Raw genomic sequence first — 21,550 nt, forward strand, 5'->3', positions numbered from 1 at the left:
TTAAAATAATTAATTGACAAGTATTCTCCAAACACAGTGAAAATGCCTATAACACGGTTATTCTACAAACGCATAAATCGTTTTTAAATGCGAAGCATTTCTTAGCCGGCGGCTCTGTCTGTTGTCCCCCGTCCCACACTCCCACAGCGCATGCGCGTCCGCTCCCCCTCTCTGTCCTCTCCTACGCTACCCCCCTTTCTCTCCTCTAGGAATCCGGAGCGGCGCGCTCGACAGGTGGTGCTGACAGCTGCATACTCCGCAAGGGGCGCGCGACGGTAGTTCCGCGGTTTGAAAATGACGGAGCGCGCACGCCTCATTCTCTCTCCTGTGCAGCGCCGCGATGAGCGCTCGGGCCGCTGCCGCGAAACCATCTCCCGCTCAAGCTGCATACTCCGCTGGGGGCGTCACGATAGTTCCGCAGTATGAAAATGGCGGAGCGCGCACGCCTCATTCTCTCTCCTGTGCAGCGCCGCGATGAGCGCTCGGGCCGCTGCCGCGAAACCATCTCCCGCTCAAGCTGCATACTCCGCTGGGGGCGTCACGATAGTTCCGCAGTATGAAAATGGCGGAGCGCGCACGCCTCATTCTCTCTCCTGTGCAGCGCCGCGATGAGCGCTCGGGCCGCTGCCGCGAAACCATCTCCCGCTCAAGCTGCATACTCCGCTGGGGGCGTCACGATAGTTCCGCAGTATGAAAATGGCGGAGCGCGCACGCCTCATTCTCTCTCCTGTGCAGCGCCGCGATGAGTGCTCCGGCCGCTGCCGCGAAACCATCTCCCGCTCAAGCTGCATACTCCGCTGGGGGCGTCACGATAGTTCCGCAGTATGAAAATGGCGGAGCGCGCACGCCTCATTCTCTCTCCTGTGCAGCGCCGCGATGAGCGCTCGGGCCGCTGCCGCGAAACCATCTCCCGCTCAAACTGCATACTCCGCTGGGGGCGTCACGATAGTTCCGCAGTATGAAAATGGCGGAGCGCGCACGCCTCATTCTCTCTCCTGTGCAGCGCCGCGATGAGTGCTCGGGCCGCTGCCGCGAAACCATCTCCCGCTCAAGCTGCATACTCCGCTGGGGGCGTCACGATAGTTCCGCAGTATGAAAATGGCGGAGGGCGCACGCCTCATTCTCTCTCCTGTGCAGCGCCGCGATGAGCGCTCGGGCCGCTGCCGCGAAACCATCTCCCGCTCAAGCTGCATACTCCGCTGGGGGCGTCGCGATAGTTCCGCAGTATGAAAATGGCGGAGCGCGCACGCCTCATTCTCTCTCCTGTGCAGCGCCGCGATGAGCGCTCGGGCCGCTGCCGCGAAACCATCTCCTGCTCAAGCTGCATACTCCGCTAGGGGCGTCGCGATAGTTCCGCAGTATGAAAATGGCGGAGCGCGCACGCCTCATTCTCTCTCCTGTGCAGCGCCGCGATGAGCGCTCGGGCCGCTGCCGCGAAACCATCTCCCGCTCAAGCTGCATACTCCGCTGGGGGCGTCGCGATAGTTCCGCAGTATGAAAATGGCAGAGCGCGCACGCCTCATTCTCTCTCCTGTGCAGCGCCGCGATGAGTGCTCGGGCCGCTGCCGCGAAACCATCTCCCGCTCAAGCTGCATACTCCGCTGGGGGCGTCGCGATAGTTCCGCAGTATGAAAATGGCGGAGCGCGCACGCCTCATTCTCTCTCCTGTGCAGCGCCGCGATGAGTGCTCGGGCCGCTGCCGCGAAACCATCTCCCGCTCAAGCTGCATACTCCGCTGGGGGCGTCGCGATAGTTCCGCAGTATGAAAATGGCGGAGCGCGCACGCCTCATTCTCTCTCCTGTGCAGCGCCGCGATGAGTGTTCGGGCCGCTGCCGCGAAACCATCTCCCGCTCAAGCTGCATACTCTGCTGGGGGCGTCACGATAGTTCCGCAGTATGAAAATGGCGGAGGGCGCACGCCTCATTCTCACTCCTGTGCAGCGCCGCGATGAGCGCTCGGGCCGCTGCCGCGAAACCATCTCCCGCTCAAGCTGCATACTCCGCTGGGGGCGTCGCGATAGTTCCGCAGTATGAAAATGGCGGAGCGCGCACGCCTCATTCTCTCTCCTGTGCAGCGCCGCGATGAGTGCTCGGGCCGCTGCCGCGAAACCATCTCCCGCTCAAGCTGCATACTCCGCTGGGGGCGTCACGATAGTTCCGCAGTATGAAAATGGCGGAGCACGCACGCCTCATTCTCTCTCCTGTGCAGCGCCGCGATGAGTGCTCGGGCCGCTGCCGCGAAACCATCTCCCGCTCAAGCTGCATACTCCGCTGGGGGCGTCACGATAGTTCTGCAGTATGAATATGGCGGAGCGCGCACGCCTCATTCTCTCTCCTGTGCAGCGCCGCGATGAGTGCTCGGGCCGCTGCCCCGAAACCATCTCCCGCTCAAGCTAACCATCTCTCCGCTGCTTTGCATCCACACATGGTTCTCTTTAGCGGGAGATGGAGTAATTTTTTTATCCAGCGGCCGTGCCCTAACACAAGCACTTGTTTGGACATTAGCATATGTGCATGTAGCAATTCTATACCCCAATCTCGACAGTGTGTCGAAGAGGAGCTGATCTGAATGCCATAAACTGCTGCAAACTTATTTTTCAGTGCATAGGAATATTATTAGAATAGCAGAATGTCTTTAAACGTCGCCGCAAAATCCAAACGAAGAGTGTTACGGTTAGCGGTCGTCTACCTTCTCTCAAGCTTCTCATTTTATTGCGATAGCAATTATATGGACACTCCAAAACAGATTTCTCGCGTCGCCGTCGCGGTGAGGTTCCGTATGACGTCAACGGCGATGAAATCGTCGCCGCGATCCGGACGCTGTAAGCGCGAGTAAAAGGGCGCGACGGAAGGCGCGCTTTCACGGGGAGCGAACGCACGTCGGAGAGCAAACGCGCGTTCTGCGCCGTGCTCCCTGAGGGGCTGCAGAATTAAGCGTCTCTTTCCTCCTTTACAAGCACCTTATATAGAGAGCAAACGCGGCTTCTTCCGTCGCGCGAAAGGCCGTGGGGAGACGGGAGGCCACATCTAGCTGCGGCACCAAATGCGTATTTATATAGAAGCGTTGCGAGGCGAGAAGGTGGCTAAGATTTCCGACGCTGCTCGACGAGCGTCCCATTCTGATCTCGTCGAAAACCTCCGAGCCGCCCCCAGAGGTATCGACAACAGTCACTAACGCCGCGCGCGTTCGGTGCGAACGCGGGCAGAACGCCGACGGCATCGACAACAGTTCTACGCGCTTTGCTTGTGCTGCTACATGTCCAAGTTTATACAGCTGACAAAACTACTATCTTTATTCCGTTTAGCTCTCTAATAATTTGCTATCGCAGTTGATGCTTCGCGTTTCGGGTGAAACTGCGACATTTTTGTCATCATAATTGGATAACTGCAGGTTACCCCACACTTCTTGGTGTAAACAAATAAATTATGGCGTTCTGTACCACACACACGAAATGTATTCTTCTTCCATAGCTAATAGTAATGAAAGACCCTGGTAACATTTTCCGTTTTAGGAATCTAGGGAGCCTACATGCAAGCGCCGTTTTAAAACGGCGCTTGCATGTAGGCTCCCTATAAGAATCGATCTTACAGCGCCCGCAGCTTACCGCGGTCCCTTTTGTTATCTGTCGTACATCAAAAGGCGGTGTCATTTGAAAAAAAGAAAAAAAGTGATTTTAAGACGTTTGTTTCTCAGCAACGCTTGCATTATGTAAATAGACAAACGCTTCCGTCCAAACAACCGGGGTTGTTATTTGCATTTCCCGATAGTTGACAAAATACTGGACAGAAACTCAAAAACGTTCTGGCGGACAACTTGGGAGATTACGGAGGTTGTGTGGAATAACAGATAGCTGCTGTTGCCTTGATCACTTTGGCTCCATTCAGGACGGCTTGTTAGCGACTTTATTAGAGATTGTACTTTTGTGTGCCTCGGGTGTCATTCATGAATCCGAGGCTGACATTTATGATTTTGCATGTACACTGACAGTGGATTTATGTGTGGACAAACCAGTGTTAAGCAGATACCATTTACTATTTTGTACGCACCGTTCACACCAACGCCGCGCGCGTTCGGTGCGAACGCGGGCAAAACGCCGACGGCGTCGACAACAGTTCTGCGCGTTGCTGGTGCTGCTGCATGTCCAAGTTTATACAGCTGATAAAACTACTATCCTTATTCCGTTTAGCTCTCTAATAATTTGCTATCGCAGTGGATGCTTCGCCTTTCGGGTGAAACTGCGACAGTTTTTTTTTTCAAAGCCAAGTAACTAGACTATGCATAACACAGGTTACAGATTTAAGTGAACCGGTGAGCAGTTCAAATGAACCGGTTCATTTCAGTGAGCTGAACCGTTGAGTGATCCGTCTTCCCCATCTCTAGTCTTTCGTACGTAATATCCAAGACACGGCGCCCCGCTATTGCGTGTAATAGCCTTTCTTTCTGGCTGGCCAGGTGGACCTCTGTGATTTCCCGTGCGTTGTCGTACACCCCTGCCTCATAAAGACGAAAAGTAGCCATTCAGTGTGGCAGTCCGAGCGCTTGCTTAATACGTCTTGCGTATCAGTCGGTCGAGTACCTCCACCTCCGCATTGCTGAAATTTAAATATGGTGCCGAGTACGCAATGTGGCTCACAATCAGAGCCTGTACTAGTCGGATCAGGTCCTGTTTCTTGAGTCCCAACTTCCTGCTGGTAATGTTTGCATCAAGCGTAAGATCTGAAGATCTGAGTAGTCGTGTGTTGCACCTACTGTACGGCGTATCTTCCGCCCCCGTCTTTTTGTAAGTGTAAGCCGAGGATACGAATTCTGTCCACTTTGGTGATTTCTCTAGGACCTATTCGCTGGTGGATGGTTGTTGCCTGCGCTGTTGATGGTCCTCGTGAGCGCTTCTCGATTATGACAAGCTACGATTTCTTCGGCGCGCATTCCAGCCTGCATGTCTCCGCGTATACCTTGCTATGACGTATACTGACTCCTGTGATGCCTCTTGTTGTTCTCACATGGACCCTCTGACCGTCCATATCGTGATGTCATCTGCATACAAGACATGTCTTAACCGGTATTTTCTCAAAATGGGCTGGGAGTTTCATCATGGCCACGTTGAAAAGCGTCGGCGACAGCATTAGACGTACAAAAGGTTTTTGACAACGTAGGACACGAATATATCCTCAGAACCCTTGCCACCACAGGACGCGGCCGTTGCATCTGGCAATATGTCAAAGCTTATCTTGAAAATCACGCCACTGAAATTGGATTAGGTCCACTCACATCGGCCTCTTTAGGCCTCCCCGATAGGGGCACACTCCAGGAAGCAGTCCTATCACCACTATTATTTAACGTAGCCATGGCCCCACCTTCGAAAGAGCTCACAGATATACCTAAAGTGCACTACGCATTCTATGCTGATGATATGACCCTATGGGTGGAACAAGGCTCCATTCGGGAGGTCCAAGATGTCCTATGCACAGCTACCAACGTCATCGACAGGCATATAAGCATAATGGGACTCTTCTGCTTGCCAGAAACGTCCGAATTGATCACGAATAAACCCCACACGTGCGACGCTAGAACAGATCTATTCGTACATGGTCGACCAGTGCCTAACGTACATAAAATCGGGATTCTTGGTCTGCACATCCAGTCTAACCTTAACGCGCGTTTTCCCTGAGCCACCCCGATAAGCAAATATATAAAGCAAATCTCAGGACATGTTCACCGGATTGCGTCGCGCAATCATGGTCTGTCTGAAGAGGACAACATGCAAATGATTGAAGCTTTGATGGTCAGTCGCCTCACCTACCACCTTTCGTATCACCACCTCAGTTAAAAACAACTGGATCAGGCTGATAGTCCAATCAAGCAGGCGGTTAAGAAGATACTAGGGCTACCGGTGCGCACTAGGACTACCCGCCTCCTACAGACTAGTTTCTATAATACCATCCAGGAAATCATAGAAGGACCCAAATGAATAGCCGTGGTTCCCCGTTCCTGTAAGAGTGGCGGGTCACATGCAACTCAAACCATTGCCACGAAACATCAATTCCCACCGCTACCCAGGCCGACGCAAGGCGCGGTTACTACGCCCGGCGTTTTGAAAATATCGAAGACGTCTTCTATACGTCGAGGCCAAGGTCGGTCCACTCGAAGTAATTACCCTGGCTGCTACCATGACAGAGCACGGACGCATTACCATATCTACCTCGATAAAGATAGCGCGCAACGATGTGTCTACGGGGGTTGCATTAGCCCTAGCTGTAGCGCATACGGCCGCGGATTCTATTATTACAGATATCTGCACCGATTCCCAAATTGTATACAGCTACTTTCTTAAAGGTATAGCGCCTATGATGGTCACACATATTTTACAAAACATCGCTTCACTTTCCCATCCGGTGACCATCACGTAGGCGGCTGGACATGAGCGTGTCCCCCGGAACGAGCGCCTTAATGCACAAGTCCAAAGTCTTTCCCTGTGGACCCTGGGCAACCACTTACCCAACCACATGAAAAAACCAGGAGAGGGGATATACACCTACCATCAAATTACCACGTATAACAGGAACGGCATACGAGATTTACCTCCCCCTCACCATTCCATTACCCCCTACGCCCATCAGAGTTCAGTCTGGCGCCAGATGCCCTGGCGCCAGACCGAACTGGCATGCCCTGTCCACCAGCTCTGGCGGGTGTACAGGGCATGCCTAGAGATGTCGGCCAGGGTACTCTCGGACATCTAGGGGCTGAACCACACTTAAGTAAATCAAATAAAGATTAATGCATCCATCAATTTCTAGAAAAAGGACGATCGCCATTGAGCCTAAAGAAGACAAAATATTAATTGCAGTGATCCTATTAAACCTTATTAACGGCATCATATTGTCACCCAGCTGGTACAGCTAGAATAGTTGACCAGCAACAGATAGGCAAAAAAACACGTCAGCCTTTAATAATGGCTGGACCTCGGAGAGCGCGCGCGCAACCACGAACTTCGTCGTTCTCGCCTCAAGGGGCCAGTGTCACCACGTGCCAACTTATTTCGCGTCATTGCTCCCCTCTCAAAGCGACCGACCCGGTCGCTTCAAGGGCATGGGGCGAGCAATATGGGCAAGAGTGCCAACATGGAAAGAAAAAAAAACATACAGGAATGTACACAATTCTGAAGCGGTTTTTGAGGGTTGCTTATCCCTCGCGTGCGTAGTACGGCTTCATCCGTACTACGTGGACGACTTCAGCACGGGGACGGCGTCGGTTCCAACTAGGATCAGAGCTTTGAGGCACCACCTCATAGTTTACATCACTGAGGCGGCGTACAACTTTGTAAGGGCTGAAATAGCGGCGCAACAATTTCTCCGAGAGCCCACGGTGTCGGATAGGTGTCCACACCCACACGCGGTCGCCTGGTGAGTACTGGACGTTCCGTCGGGTCCGGTTGTAACGGCAGGCGTCGGTATTCTGCTGGGTGCGGATGCGATTCCGAGCAAGCTGGAGAGCTCCCTCTGCTTTCTCGACGAACTCTTTAGTGGTGTCATTCCTTGTGGTTCCGTGGTCTACCGGGAGCATGGCGTCTAAGGGAGGTTGTAAGGCGACGTCCGTAAACGAGCTCTAATGGTGTAAACTAGGTGGTCCCCTGTACAGCGTTATTGTAAGCAGACGTCACGTATGGCAAAATTTCATCCAATGTCTTGTTTTCCACATCAATGTACATGGATAGCATGTCGGCCAATGTTCTGTTCAGGCGCTCTGTTAAGCCGTTAGTCTGGGGATGATAGGCTGTGGTCCTTCGGTGGTCAGTATGCGTCAGCGTGACGACTTGTTGCAACAACTCTGCTGTTAACGCTGCACCGCGATCAGTAATGAGCACAGCGGGTACACCGTGACGAAGTACGATGTTGTGGACGAAGAAGCTGGTGACTTCAGCAGCAGTTCCCCGCGGTACAGTTTTGTCTCCGCATAGCGAGTTGTAACGGCAGGCGTCGGTATTCTGCTGGGTGCGGATGCGATTCCGAGCAAGCTGGCGAGCTTCCTCTGCTTTCTCGACGAACTCTTTAGTGGTGTCATTCCTTGTGGTTCCGTGGTCTACCGGGAGCATGGCGTCTAAGGGAGGTTGTAAGGCGACGTCCGTAAACGAGCTCTAATGGTGTAAACTAGGTGGTCCCCTGTACAGCGTTATTGTAAGCAGACGTCACGTATGGCAAAATTTCATCCCATGTCTTGTTTTCCACATCAATGTACATGGATAGCATGTCGGCCAATGTTCTGTTCAGGCGCTCTGTTAAGCCGTTAGTCTGGGGATGATAGGCTGTGGTCCTTCGGTGGTCAGTATGCGTCAGCGTGACGACTTGTTGCAACAACTCTGCTGTTAACGCTGCACCGCGATCAGTAATGAGCACAGCGGGTACACCGTGACGAAGTACGATGTTGTGGACGAAGAAGCTGGTGACTTCAGCAGCAGTTCCCCGCGGTACAGTTTTGTCTCCGCATAGCGAGTTAAATATTCGGTTGCCACAATTATCCACTTGTTTTGCAAGGAAGACGTGGGGAATGGACCAAGAAGGTCCATTCCCACTTCCTGGAACGGCGCCGGAGGCGGATCCAAAGGCTGAAGGAGGCCGACAGGCTTGACGGGTGGGACTTTACGCCTCTGACAGTCACGGCACGTTCGCACATAGCGCTGAACCGACGAAAATAGGTGTGCCCAATAGTATTTCTACCGTGTGCGCGCTAATGTCCTCGCGAAGCCTAAGTGGCCGGCACAGGGATCGTCGTGACACGCCTGTAAAACTTCGCGCAGCGCCGTCGGAACGACGAGAAGGAACGTTTCTTGGCTGTTCTCGAAATTTTTCTTGTACAGGACATCGTTCCGCAGGCAGTACGATGTCAATCCTCGTGAAAGTGGGCGTGGGACAACAACGTCAGCTCCCTCGAGATATCGGAGACTGGAAGCAGTTCAGAGTCTGCACGTTGGTAGTCAGCCATGCGCATCACGTCGACGACACCAAGAAACGGCAAATCTAGCTCCAAATGGGAGGATGTCACGGGAATAGGAGAACGTGACAAGCAGTCAGCGTCGCTATGCTTACGGCCCGATCTGTAGACAACAGTCATGTCGTATTCCTGGAGGCGGAGGCTCCAACGAGCGAGGCGACCTGACGGGTCTCGTAGATTGGCAAGCCAGCAGAGCGAATGGTGGTCACTGATCGCTCGAAAAGGCCAGCCGTATAAGTAAGGTCGGAACTTGCTGATGGCCCACACGACTGCTAAACATTCTTTTTCGGTGCTTGAATAATTGGCTTCTGCTTTTGTGAGACTACGTCTCGCGTACGTAATTACACGTTCTGCGCCGTCTTGCCATTGAACCAGAATAGCCCCGAGTCCTACGTTGCTTCCGTCTGCGTGAATTTCATTTGCCGCGGTGTCATCAAAATGCGCCAGCACTGGAGCGGATTGAAGGCGTTTGCGCAATTCGGTGAAGGCCTGCTCTTGGTCTTCCGTCCACGCGAAGGGCACATCTTGTCGCGTCAGTCTCGTGAGAGGTTCAGCAATCCTCGAGAAGCCTTCAACGAAACGGCGGTAGTAAGCGCAGAGGCCCAGGAACCGCTGAACAGCCTTCTTGTCTTTACGGTGAGGAAACTCGGCAACGGCAGCGAGCTTTTCTGGGTCTGGTCGTACTCCTTGGGAGCTCACCACGTGGCCTAAAAACTTGAGTTCCCGGAAGCCAAAGTAACATTTTTCGGGCTTGATGGTGAGGTTTGCCTTGCGTATTGCGGTAAGGACACTTCGTAGTCGGGTGAGATGTTCATCGAACGTGCTGGAAAACACAACAACGTCGTCTAGGCACGCTAGACACGTCTGCCACTTTAGACCGACGAGTACAGTGTCCATCATTCGTTGAAACGTAGCAGGAGCGGAACAGAGACCGAAAGGCAGGACTTTAAATTCGTATAGCCCGTCGGGAGTCACGAAGGTGGTTTTTTCACGGTCACGCTTGTCCACTTCGATTTGCCAGTACCCTGACTTTAGGTCTAACGAAGTAAAGAACTCAGCATCACGCAGACGGTCCAAAGCGTCATCGATCCGTGGCAGGGGGTAAACGTCGCGTTTGGTGACTCGGTTAAGCCGTCTGTAGTCAACGCAGAAGCGGAGCGTGTTGTCTTTCTTTTTACTAGTACGACAGGCGACGCCCACGGACTTGTCGACGGCTGGATGACGTCATCATTGAGCATTTCTTCAACTTGACGCTTAATCGCCTCCCGCTCCATAGGTGACACGCGGTACGGGTGCTGACGAACAGGCCGCGCCGACTCCTCTGTAACTATCCGGTGTTGCGTAATGGAGGTGCGCTGGACTTTAGATTCTGTGGAAAAACAGCCAGAGAATTCTGTCACTAGGCCCAGTAGCTGATCCTTCTGTACATCTGCTAAGTCAGCATTAATGTGGACGCGGGTACTCAGGCTGGCGTGAGTTGTTGCATCCGGTGAAGTCACTTGTAACGTGCCAACGTCCGAGAAGTCAGCAATGTCGTTCAGAAAGGCCACAGCTGTACCTTGAGGGACGTGCTGATACTCATGGTTGAAGTTTGTCAAAAAAACTTGCGAGCACTTATTCTGTATTCGAACCAGGCCCCGGGCGATGCAGATGTCTCTTTCGAGCAACATCGGGATATTTGCCTCGGCAATACCCTCATAGTCGTCGAATGCGTCGCAGGTTACGAGGGTCAATGCACTGCTCCTTGGCGGCACTGTGATGTTCTCGTCGACAATCCTCAAGGCGTTGACATACGTGTCGTCAGTGCTGCTCCCTGCTAAGGCCTGCGCCGTTGAAAACGTTACCAGCGACTTTTGTAAGTTTATCACGGCTCCATTAGCCTGCAGAAAGTCCATTCCCAGAATTAGGTCCCTCGAACAGCTTGGGAGGATAACGAAATCTCCGAGGTACGTAAACCCACGAATGCTCATTCGCGCTGTGCATCTTCCTACCGGGGTTAGCAGATGGCCTCCTGCAGTGCGAATCTGCGACACAGTCCACTCGGTAGAAACTTTCTTCAGCTTGCAGGCAATTTCCATGCTCATAACTGAAGTGTCCGCTCCAGTGTCGATTAACGCTGTTATTTCTTCGTCGTCTACGGTGACGGGAATGTTCAACGTTATTACCTCTCGTACGGTGTTTGAATGCGTCTGTACGTCTGCGTCGTTCTGTTTTCGTCGTTGTCGTCGAAGTGGAGGATCTTGCGCACAGTCGACGTCAGCGGCGTCACCTCCGGAGGTCACTGAACTCAGTTTTCCCGAGCCGCCGGGATAGGCGAGCGGCCTCTGAGAGCGCCGCGAGAGAAGGCTTGGCTTGGTGATGGTGACCTGTAACGAGCAGGAGACTACGAACGGGGCTCGTGCCATCGTTGATCACCATTGCGACGATTCGCGACCAAACTCTCTATTTCCGGCGGCCGCTCACCAGGTCGTGGACTAGGTGCATGGGGGGCGAATCCTCGGAGCCGCACAGGAATATAAGGACACATTCTGTAGATGTGCCTGGCTTCGCCACAATGGTAACAAAGGGGCTTGTAGTCTTCGGTGCGCCAGACGTCGCTCTTCCTAGTTCTTGCTTCGGCGATGTGCGGTGTGCTGCGAGGCCTGAAGCTAACGTCCAATTGCTGAGCAGGGTGTACCATGATATACGCACTTGAGGGTGGTGGACGGCGTACTGCTTCTGCGTAACTCATTTGAGGACGCGGTCTCTGCTGTGGTGCCTCGTACTGTTCAGGAACATGGGCGGCCTGTCGGACCTCGGCGCGCACCATTTCCACAATGGAAAGTTGTCCCACAGAGGCAGCGGTCGTCTGCATCTTCTGCAGTTCCTCCTTGATGACAGCCCTGATGAGTTCTCGCATGGCGCCGACGTCGTTGCCGAGGGTAACGGCAGAGAGCTCCCTTGAAATCACGGCGTCGCGGTTGTATTGCCTGGCCCGCTGTTGAAGGACTTTTTCCATGGTGGTGGCTTCGTCGTGGAACTCTGCCACTGTCGTCGGCGGATTTCGAATGAGGCCAGCAAAGATTTCCTCTTTGACGCCGCGCATTAGGTGGCGCACCTTCTTTGCTTCAGTCATAGAGGGGTCCCAACGTCTGAAGAGCCGATTCATGCCTTCTACGTACGCCGTCACTCGCTCATTCGGGCCTTGAATTCTCGACTCCATTGCTAACTCCGCCCTCTCCTTCCTGTCCGTCCTGGCGAAGGCATTGAGGAACTGCCGACGAAATTCTTCCCATGACATCAGTGTCGCCTCGTGGTTCTCAAACCATATTTTAGCGGAATCTTCAAGAGCGAAGTACACGTAGCGAAGCTCACGCTGTGGGTCTAGTCGGTGACGTTGGCAACCCGGTCAAAATGGTCAAGCCAGTCGTCGGCGTCCTCTGAAGCACTCCCGTGGGAATGATTCGGCGTCCGGATGTGATTGACGACCACGTACGATGCTGCAGTAGCGGCAGGAGGTGGTTGGTTCGTCATTCTACTTCGTTCGGGTAGCAGACCGTGCTGTGGCTGGAGTCCCTGGAGACGTCGGCTGGTACGTACGTGCACAGGGGTAAGCTCGGCCGAACTACTCTCCGGGCTTAGGTCTGGGGTACGCTCCGGAGATCTTAACATCGACCGTACCCAGTACTTCCACCAGAAATGTCACCCAGCTAGTACAGCTAGAATAGTTGACCAGCAACAGATAGGCAAAAAAACACGTCAGCCTTTAATAATAGCTGGACCTCGGAGAGCGCGCGCGCAACCACGAACTTCGTCGTTCTCGCCTCAAGGGGCCAGTGTCACCACGTGCCAACTTATATCGCGTCAATATAACCAAACGGCATTTTCCCTAAATTCATGGGCATATACAGGCAACCCAAGTTAAGGGGTCGTTAGAAATAAGATTAAGTCAACAACAACAACAAAAAGGCTGTCCTTGCAGCTTCTATATTAGCTCATGGGAAGTAGCCACCATCAATTCTATGCGTATATGTCTGCAAGATTGTCTTTGGAGCTTATGACAAAAAATGGCCAAGGGAACGGGTGGGAAATCGCAAAACACGATATCAGGCGTTTTTATTCGACTGTACTTTGAAAGTTCTTCAATACAAGCGAGCAAGGGCGTGCTTAAAGACTATCAGGTAATTTTGCTACAATCAGCGACCAGCGGATGTCAAGTTGTTGATAATAAATTGCGGAAACGAACATCGTTTTATGAATCTATGTATTGATTTATTTCATATGTCACTCCTGCAATTTCAAATCCGGATCTATGCCGGAACATTGCACCATGCTACGAAAGATAGAACTTTGGTCTGCCAGGAGGTGCCGAACCGATCCATACTCCAAGACTTGGCCTTCGCTCAACACGACCACCCTGAAATAAGACAAGGTATTGGTGGTTATGCGCTGATATCCGGAAAAGCGCTTAATTGCTACATCCTACAGAAGTTAGCGGGCATATATATATATATATATATATATATATATATATATATATATATATATATAGGGTGCCCCAAATTTCATACACCTAGATTTACAAATATCCAAATCCGACGTAGCAGGACACAACCGTGGTTATGTTCCTTGCCGTCGCTTCGTGCTACTCAGATTATTTTTTGCATTCCGCCTAAATCCTTATTTATTTTCTTAGTTCTTCATTTTTCAAAGATTTTTTCGGAGCGTGAAACAAGCCTGCGAATACACGCATAGTGCCTCGAGCGGTCACACGCTTGGTAATTTTGGCGGTGAAATTATGTAGGTGAAAAACAACTGCCGCAGGTGTAATGCAAACCCACGTCTTCGCATAGCGCGTGCGATGCTCTTACCAATGGAGCAACCGCGGTGCCGTTTTCCCATCCATTTTCTGGGATATTTATATTTACCTACTAAAACTAACTTTCTGGCAGTGTGAGCAAACGCCACCACTCACGGCGTAGGCGGCGGATGCGGCACATCCTTTCTGCCGCAATTGATCAACTGAGAAGGCAACTGATGAATAAACCCGCGCATGCTATCTGAAGGCATCAGATCTCCCGGATTCGTCACCCACGCTATGTAATAAACCAGAAGTAAGGCAACCCAGAGGCCCAATTCTTAATAGTCGTATCATAAGAAGCCAACAAACAAGGAGTGCTTAGGGTAATTATCTGCAGTTTAAACTGAATTAAAGAAATCATAACTATATGGAATTGAAAGTGGATGAAAAAAGTTGTCTCTCATTTAGGTGTCCTTCCGTTACGTGAATGCCAAAGCATAATGACTTCTCTAAGTTGTCAGCTTACATTAAAATTGTACCTTAATTTGTTCCAACCTTAATCCACCGTAATGCACCTTAATCACCTTTAATCCCCCTTAATTCACTTTTATCCGCCCTAATTCAATTTCGGTAGTGATCCAGGTCGGTTTTCGGGGGGTGGGCCACACTGTCTCTCTGAATGCGAGCCGCAGCAGGTCCAGCGCCGGGAACGTGACATCGTCACTTCGTCACGTTGGTTTTGGTACCATCGGATGATTGTACAGGACTGCGGATTTTTCGCTTCATTGGGCATGTAGGTCGTTTGCTTTAAATCAACCGGCCACAGGTGGGATGCGAACCAAAGTTTTTGCATTACGCGTCCGATGCTCTTACCAATTGAGTCACCACGACGCCGTTTTCCCATCCACTTCCTGGAGCTACCCTTATATTTATCTACTCAAGCAAACTTCTGACAAAGTCAGCCAGTGCCAACGTTCGTCTGATGGTCTGAAACGCCAGTATCCTCGCGGTATTGTTGAAGTGTTGGCTGTAGCAAATTCACAGCAATAAATGATACAAATACGTAGTCATTTCCAGGCTGCTTTTATGTACACTTCTACAGAATCGCAAGATCACGGCCTGGCTTGAGAATAGCTGCCAAACAAGATGCAGATTGGTGTTTAAGTAAAGTATATAGTGGCTGGTTTTCTTCTTTTTCATTTAGTATGTAAAACCTATAGAAATCTCCTATAGCAGATAGCGAAATCTTACTGCTTAAGCTGGACTATCCGAAAGTGCTGACTCCACTTGCACAAGAAATTAGAATGCCTAATTGCATAATTATCAAAGTTCGTTACGCTTCTGCCTAATTATTTTCGGCACATAGTACATTTTAAGAAATGCCGCCGGTAAGTTCGCTTAGACTGACTGATAAAAATGACACCAGTTTCGGAATATTCAGCGCCAAAATTGTGCAAAATACCGGAGTTTGCCAGCTACCTTGACGCGTCAATGCACAGAAGAGCATTTTGTTTAGAAACGAAGCGGAACAACACCGAATTTGAGCGTAAGTTTGGTGATCCGTATCTCAAAACCGGTGCCACATAATTCTTCCCAAGTGTATATGTCATAAATCTCACGGGGAAATTGCAATACGTGCTGTAAAGTAATCAGTTAGAAACATAATGAGAAACTTTTGATCAACCGCTTATGCATGTAGATTTATTGCGTAAGTAATGTCCTCCTCTTCTAACAATGAAGCTCAGAGATTAGATGTGTGCTCACTTCCAGATGGAATCTTGAAAAATAATGTATGCTCTAACAAGTGGTATGTTGGAAGAGCTAGCCTAAGCATTCAAGGCACTTGATTAGTTATGTCCCGGACGCAGCTTCCTAATGAACCACGCAGTAATTTTGTATCGGCGGTGACTTGACATTATTCTAATATTCTACATTCAGTTGCCTTCCTGCACTCTAAATTAAAACACGTGCTGTTTTCTTAATGCCCGAAATTGTTTCTGGCAACCAAGCTACTCTTTTATTGAGGAATACAAACCTGTCGTAATCCAGTATGGTATCAATGCGATGCGCCACTGTAATAACGGCGCATTGGGCAAAGCTTTCTCGCAGAGTTGCCTGCACTCTGCGATCCGTCTCCGGTTCCATTTGTGACGTGGCTTCATCAAAAACCACAATCCTCGTCCGTCTCAGGAGAGCGCGAGCGAGCGCCACCAGTTGACGTTGGCCGGCGCTACCGAAGTTCATGTGCGTCATGTCAAATAAAACAGTATAAGCATTGTTTTCACACTGTACTTAAGAGAAGACCAAGCATGTCATGAAACATCTCAATTACGGATAGTCTCTCTCAATATTTCCGATTACTGCATCACCCTGCCTCTATGCTTTTCAAGAAACCACGGCAAAAATAAGTGAAATGGTGTAATATTTCCAATTTATTTTATTTCCAGTCACAATAGATATTTGCGAACAAATTTATTAGGATAAACATACAGCACGGTAAATTCACCAAACTTAGCAATTTGTGGTTGACAGCTCTTGAGTAATAGTTAAATATGATAAAGAACAAAATGGTAAGCCAAACGTTATTATTTATTAAGCTAGAACTGTATAAGGCAGGGAAAGTACGTGCTGCTTCAGTTCTCGACACTCTCCAAGGCGACCAAAAAGTTGTGATCTTCTTTTTGGGCATATGTGACTGAATGATCGCACGGTAAGACCAGCTATTTGCAAAAATGGCAAGTAGTTGTTTGTTTCCAGTATAGCGAAGTTAGAAATATGCATACATCCGCTGGGTATACATTGGAGTTGAAAGTACTGCTCCAAAGTCCACAAGAAGAGCAATTGCATCATGAAACCCCACCACACGCGTAAGCTTAAGTACGTAATCTTCACAGAAACAGTATCTGGGCAACACCAATGAAGCATATCTTGTTTTCAAAGGAACTTTAAAATATGGATTACACCTAGAGTAACGTCAGTGGTTCTTGTAAGATAACGATAATATATGGGCATATCGAGAGGCTCTCAAAAAATTTACCTGCAATTGTTTGCACAATCAGAGTATCAGAGAGGACGAACAGGACAGCGACAATCAGTGCGGCGACATGATTTTTTTATTTGTAATTTCTTTGCTTTACGTGAAGGTCAAGCACTGTGAAACACAAAAAAGATGGCCAAGCTTCAGAGCAACAATAATTATTTTTCATCATACTTTTTTCTACAAATCAAGGCCCGTATTCTTTAAATCGTTCTACGGCAAAGCTGTTCGTGCCAGCCAATGACAGTGCGGTACATATGTTTAGCGAATGTAGTCAGCTATTGAAAAACAACTGTTACGAATAAGAGCTCTCTGAATTCGGCCCCAGTTTTGTGCCAACGAGACGCATGCGTCATGAGGCCAGAATTCATTAGCTCATTCCGTTTCTCTGACTGCAGAGGTTGGCACTCGCGTTTTCATCGGCACGACATGCGCATGCCACTCACGCTTTTTTGTTTCATAAGCAGCGTCATCATACCTAGCATTATGCAAAACTACAACAGGACATTTTGCTCTCTTACATGACGCCACGATAATGCCGATGACGCCTGAGTGACATGGAGTCTTCTTGCGAGAGGTGTGTGTTAATTTTTTAATAACTCGTTCCAAACATCCAAGACTCGTTCGTGGACTGCACTACAGGAAGAGCACACGCCCCTTAGTGAGAGAAGTAGGACTCGAATGCCGCAGAAGAATGTTAAGGCGCCCAGCAGTCGAACTGATAGGTATGGTTCGCTGCCAAGAGATACAACTCGAAGCTTACACGAGGATGAATTCATTTTTCATTATTCCGAGAAAAGAAAGGAGAACGAAGGACACTTACAGGAGAAGCGAATCATCCTGAAACTAACTTAATCGACCATTTTACTGAGAAATGACAGGAAAGATCCCCCAGACTCCTCACCTTGAACCATGTTGTCTCGTTGTCTTTATTTGTTTGGTGTAACTGCTCTTATTTTGCAGGTATGCAGAAAAAAAAATAAAAGTGAAGCGTTTTTGGCAAAAGAATACATAAAACACCATGGCGTGTTGGTACTCCGCTGTGCTTGTGAAGCTTGAAATTGCACCCACTAATTGGTCGAAAGTCCAGACACCCTTTGCTACCTCACTAGCGTAGAAGTAGCAAAGCAAGAAGGCGGAAATGTGCAACAATACAGTATAATAATTACAGGTCGTCTTGCCAGCAAAAGTGAGCACATATCTTATTCCATGTCAGGTTAGCTTGGTCTCCGTATTTGAGATTTCCTTTGATAGGGCGAAAGTTAAATCTGCTTTAGCGTTCGGACATACCGAGGTCACCGACCGCACTGTTATGTGCTACACTTCTCTACATATCGGGGTACCCTCATGGTTGCAGGAGTGCGAAGTCTACAATACCTACCTCAAGTTTCCACCATTTTCTCCTATGAGTAGGGAGAGGCCACCGATGCTATTTTCGACAAATGTACTCAAGCCGACGTTTCGAAGAACTCTCCAGATCTCTCCATATGAGCTGCAGCACTCGGGGTCCAAATTTTCACGCAACGTTCCCGACCAGAGAGATGGGTCCTGTGCAAGCAGCCAAGGTGTACTTCAAAGTAATTGTTTATAGCTGTAAATCTGCACTCGGATGCGGCTGTGCGCCACTACCACTTTCAGCACCACTTTCAGCACCAATTACAAAGATTAGCAAGCACTTCGTAAAACTTGGTTGAAACAACAAATTGCTAGTAATGAGAAAGACAGGCTAATAGGAATCGAGGAAAAAAATATTTGTTGTTTAAAACAGAGTCAACCCAACATACAGTGAGTTCAGGGAAAGCATAAAGCAAATAAATTTACTTTTATTAGAAATTGAGAAATAGCAAAAATAACGGAAATAATGGTAGACGAAACGACAATTTGCTGCTGGTGGGCGCCGAACCCACATCTTTCTATTAACGATCTACCGATTGAGCTATCATGGTCGATGTCACGCAGTCCACTAGTGTGCTGTAGCATATGTGCAACTGCTAGGCCTGGAAGCATTAGCCAAGCAAAACCAAACTCATGGCGACTGATGTACAACACTTCAGCCACAGGCGTCACGTAGAACGTGTGCTTTAGCACCGGGCAACAGGACAAGTAGCTTTAGATACCTGTTTTTATCAATGTTGAGGTCTTGGGGATCTGTATTTTCAAATGTCATCAAATACAAATGTACATCTAAGTTAGAGTGAGCGCTCCTGCCGCATTGCCACTGTGTGAACTCACTGGGATGAAATGCCGGTATTTCTCTGACTGCTGTCTCTGCCTTTGTCAGAAAGTAACTGTAAACATTCAGCGACCATTACGACACTCCCTAATGATAAACTTGAGCGCAGCATATTGGCTGGCGCGGACAATCTCTCACGCGGCACGTTGCAAACGGAACGAGGTGTGGCGCGACTACCTCGCTAATCTGGAGATAGCAAGTACGAGCCCGTGGGCGACGCGTCGGCGCGATTCACGGCAACTGCCACCGACAACTCTACCAGACAACACGCGCTACTCTGGCGCCGTCTCGTAGCCATCGTCGACGCATGCTCCTCTCCGCTTTCCGTCTCGCGTCTTTTAAGTGCGAATGCACTTCTTAAGGCTGTTTCACATGGTGCGATCATGTACTGCGATTTTCGCAGATGCGAAATTCGCAACGGCCATTTCATATGGTGCGATGTCAACAATGCGATTATGCGACGCCCAGGGTTGCTTGCTGCCAGATTTTGTCGCACACGCCGAATAAATTTGTTTAATGTAATGAAAAAGACGTGCGCGTTATAATATAATTGACCTCTCTTTATTAGGATCAAATAATACGTGCGTTTTGTAACTTAAAAACGCTTCAAAGTTTAGTTTGTTTTGGAGTGCGCAACAGCGGTTTGTGAAGTTCAATACGAGGAGAAATGGCGGACGTAAACAGCTGTTCGCAGGTCGTCGTTCAGCGTTGTGTGCTGTCTCGTGTGTGTTTTATGCCTGTGTCGTTCTACCTGCGGTTAAACAAATTACAAGAGGACCTATCAACAAGCCCCTAAAGCTGTTGTCATCGCATATGCAGTATTCGGGATTAGGCGGAGTCGTCATGTCAACGCAGAGATCCTCGCGCTACCTGTGATTAACGTCAGCTTCTGAAAAACGGATGTGTGTGTGTATTGCTCGTGATTGCGCATTAGTGGTTCCTGCTCCTAGCAATATTCTTGCACAAAACTTAGCAGCAAGCACCAACCCAAAAGCTCACGTCTGCCTCTGAACAAAGCCGCAAATGATCTGTGTGTAATTACTGAACGTGCAATGGAATTTGTGTTGTGAACGTTTATCTTAGCGCCAGCCTGGCTCGTCCGTCTCGGCGCCTTTGCTGTAATTATTCATACAAGTGCTCTCTGAATATTTCGAAAGGAGTAAAAGCCGACACCACATTTTTTTTAGGAGCTGCAGTCACTTGTGTACGTAGTATCGTATCATGCTGGCAGACATGGGCGTCGTCTATTTTCTCGTCCTGCTTCTTGCGCTGTTAGTGTGCTGTGAATCTGTATCAAGAAGTTGAAGTTAATATGCTGCAGTACGTAGCGCAGCCGCGTAGCCACACGGCTAACATTAAAATACCTTGTTAGGAGTACGTTTGTTTGTTTAATAACAAAATATAACGCTAAAATTTTGTATTCATGGTGGCAAGTGTAAGGTAAGAAGCTATCGAAACTATCCGCTAATGGCATGCGTGTGCTTCTACCTGCTTCAGCACGTTATCTTAAAAGTGAAGCTGAATACCCCTGATAACCAAAAACATGCAACTGGAGCAGGTGCTATGATTCCTTTCCTGGAAATGAAAGCCAGCATCCCAGTCTGTTAAGCTAGTCATGTACTTAACCTATATTAGACCAATGTTAGAGCATGCTAACTGGAGCCATTTCAAACTGGGTTATTTGACCAAAATAAGAAAGTGCAAGGAAAGTGCTGAAAACAGGGGAAGCTGATTCCCTTTCGTGCTGTTGAAAAGCTGCTAGTATCTCAATAACAGACCACTTATGTTCTGAGAGAAAGTGAGGGGCACTGACAATATCTCTAATCTTTTGTATGAGCCTTCACCTTGAACGAAAATGGAATAAAAATATTTACCTTTGCAAGCCTCAGAATCCAAACATTCTCAAAATTTTAAGGAGCCACATTAAATTTTTGAGATACAGACAATAAAAAGTGTGCCTAAGTACAAGTGCACACTTGAGTGGTTGAGTGGCCAGCTGCGAATGCAAAAGCGTCCATAGCTGCTACCTCGAGGTAACTGCTAGGTTGCACGTGTGTTTCTCCTATAGCCCATGTACCTGGCAAGGGGAATGGTTATGCGTAGTCCTGTGCTTTTTCTTTTTTTTTTTCAATAGGTGGTGGCTAGCTGATTCCATCTGTTTATGTATTTATAATTTGTGTGCATCTTATGTGCATGTGTTTGTGTCATGTCCTGATTGTTATACGTGCAGTGATGCAAGAATCTTTTTTTTTATATATTGCACTACAGTCATTTCTTAAACTTTGTGTTGAAATGTACAAAATGTGGCCACCCAGTAATGGTTAGGACAGACAGCAGGATTGGCAAAAAATATGACGCAGATCCAATGCACTTGCTTGAATCGACATGAGGCGAAGCTTTCACGCAACGGTCAGTTGAACTCTAGAAAACTAACTGCAGTGTTTACAGTTGTCCTTATTTCACCCGATGCAACACGTACTCATAGACAATGTTTGCTTATTCACCGCACAGGTC

The 21,550-nt window shown here is 49.2% G+C and overlaps 2 protein-coding genes across 2 annotated transcripts in view; both read right to left on the reverse strand.

Annotated features, from left to right (window-relative positions):
* Positions 1-21,550, reverse strand: part of LOC119462306 (ATP-binding cassette sub-family C member 2-like) — a 246,582-nt gene that overhangs the window by 141,461 nt on the left and 83,571 nt on the right. The window lies entirely within an intron of this gene.
* LOC119462766 (uncharacterized) overlaps positions 13,072-21,550 on the reverse strand; it is a 43,504-nt gene continuing 35,025 nt past the window's right edge. The window contains exons 10-12 of the mRNA XM_037724034.2: positions 18,185-18,351; positions 15,802-15,996; positions 13,072-13,382 (exon numbers count right to left, since the gene is read on the reverse strand). Coding sequence (XP_037579962.2) covers positions 13,250-13,382; positions 15,802-15,996; positions 18,185-18,351 — 495 coding nt within the window. The 3' untranslated portion in view covers positions 13,072-13,249. The remainder of the gene's footprint in view (positions 13,383-15,801; positions 15,997-18,184; positions 18,352-21,550) is intronic.

Source organism: Dermacentor silvarum, chromosome 8, assembly GCF_013339745.2.
Source record: "Dermacentor silvarum isolate Dsil-2018 chromosome 8, BIME_Dsil_1.4, whole genome shotgun sequence".
Classification (NCBI taxonomy): Eukaryota; Metazoa; Arthropoda; class Arachnida; order Ixodida; family Ixodidae; genus Dermacentor; species Dermacentor silvarum.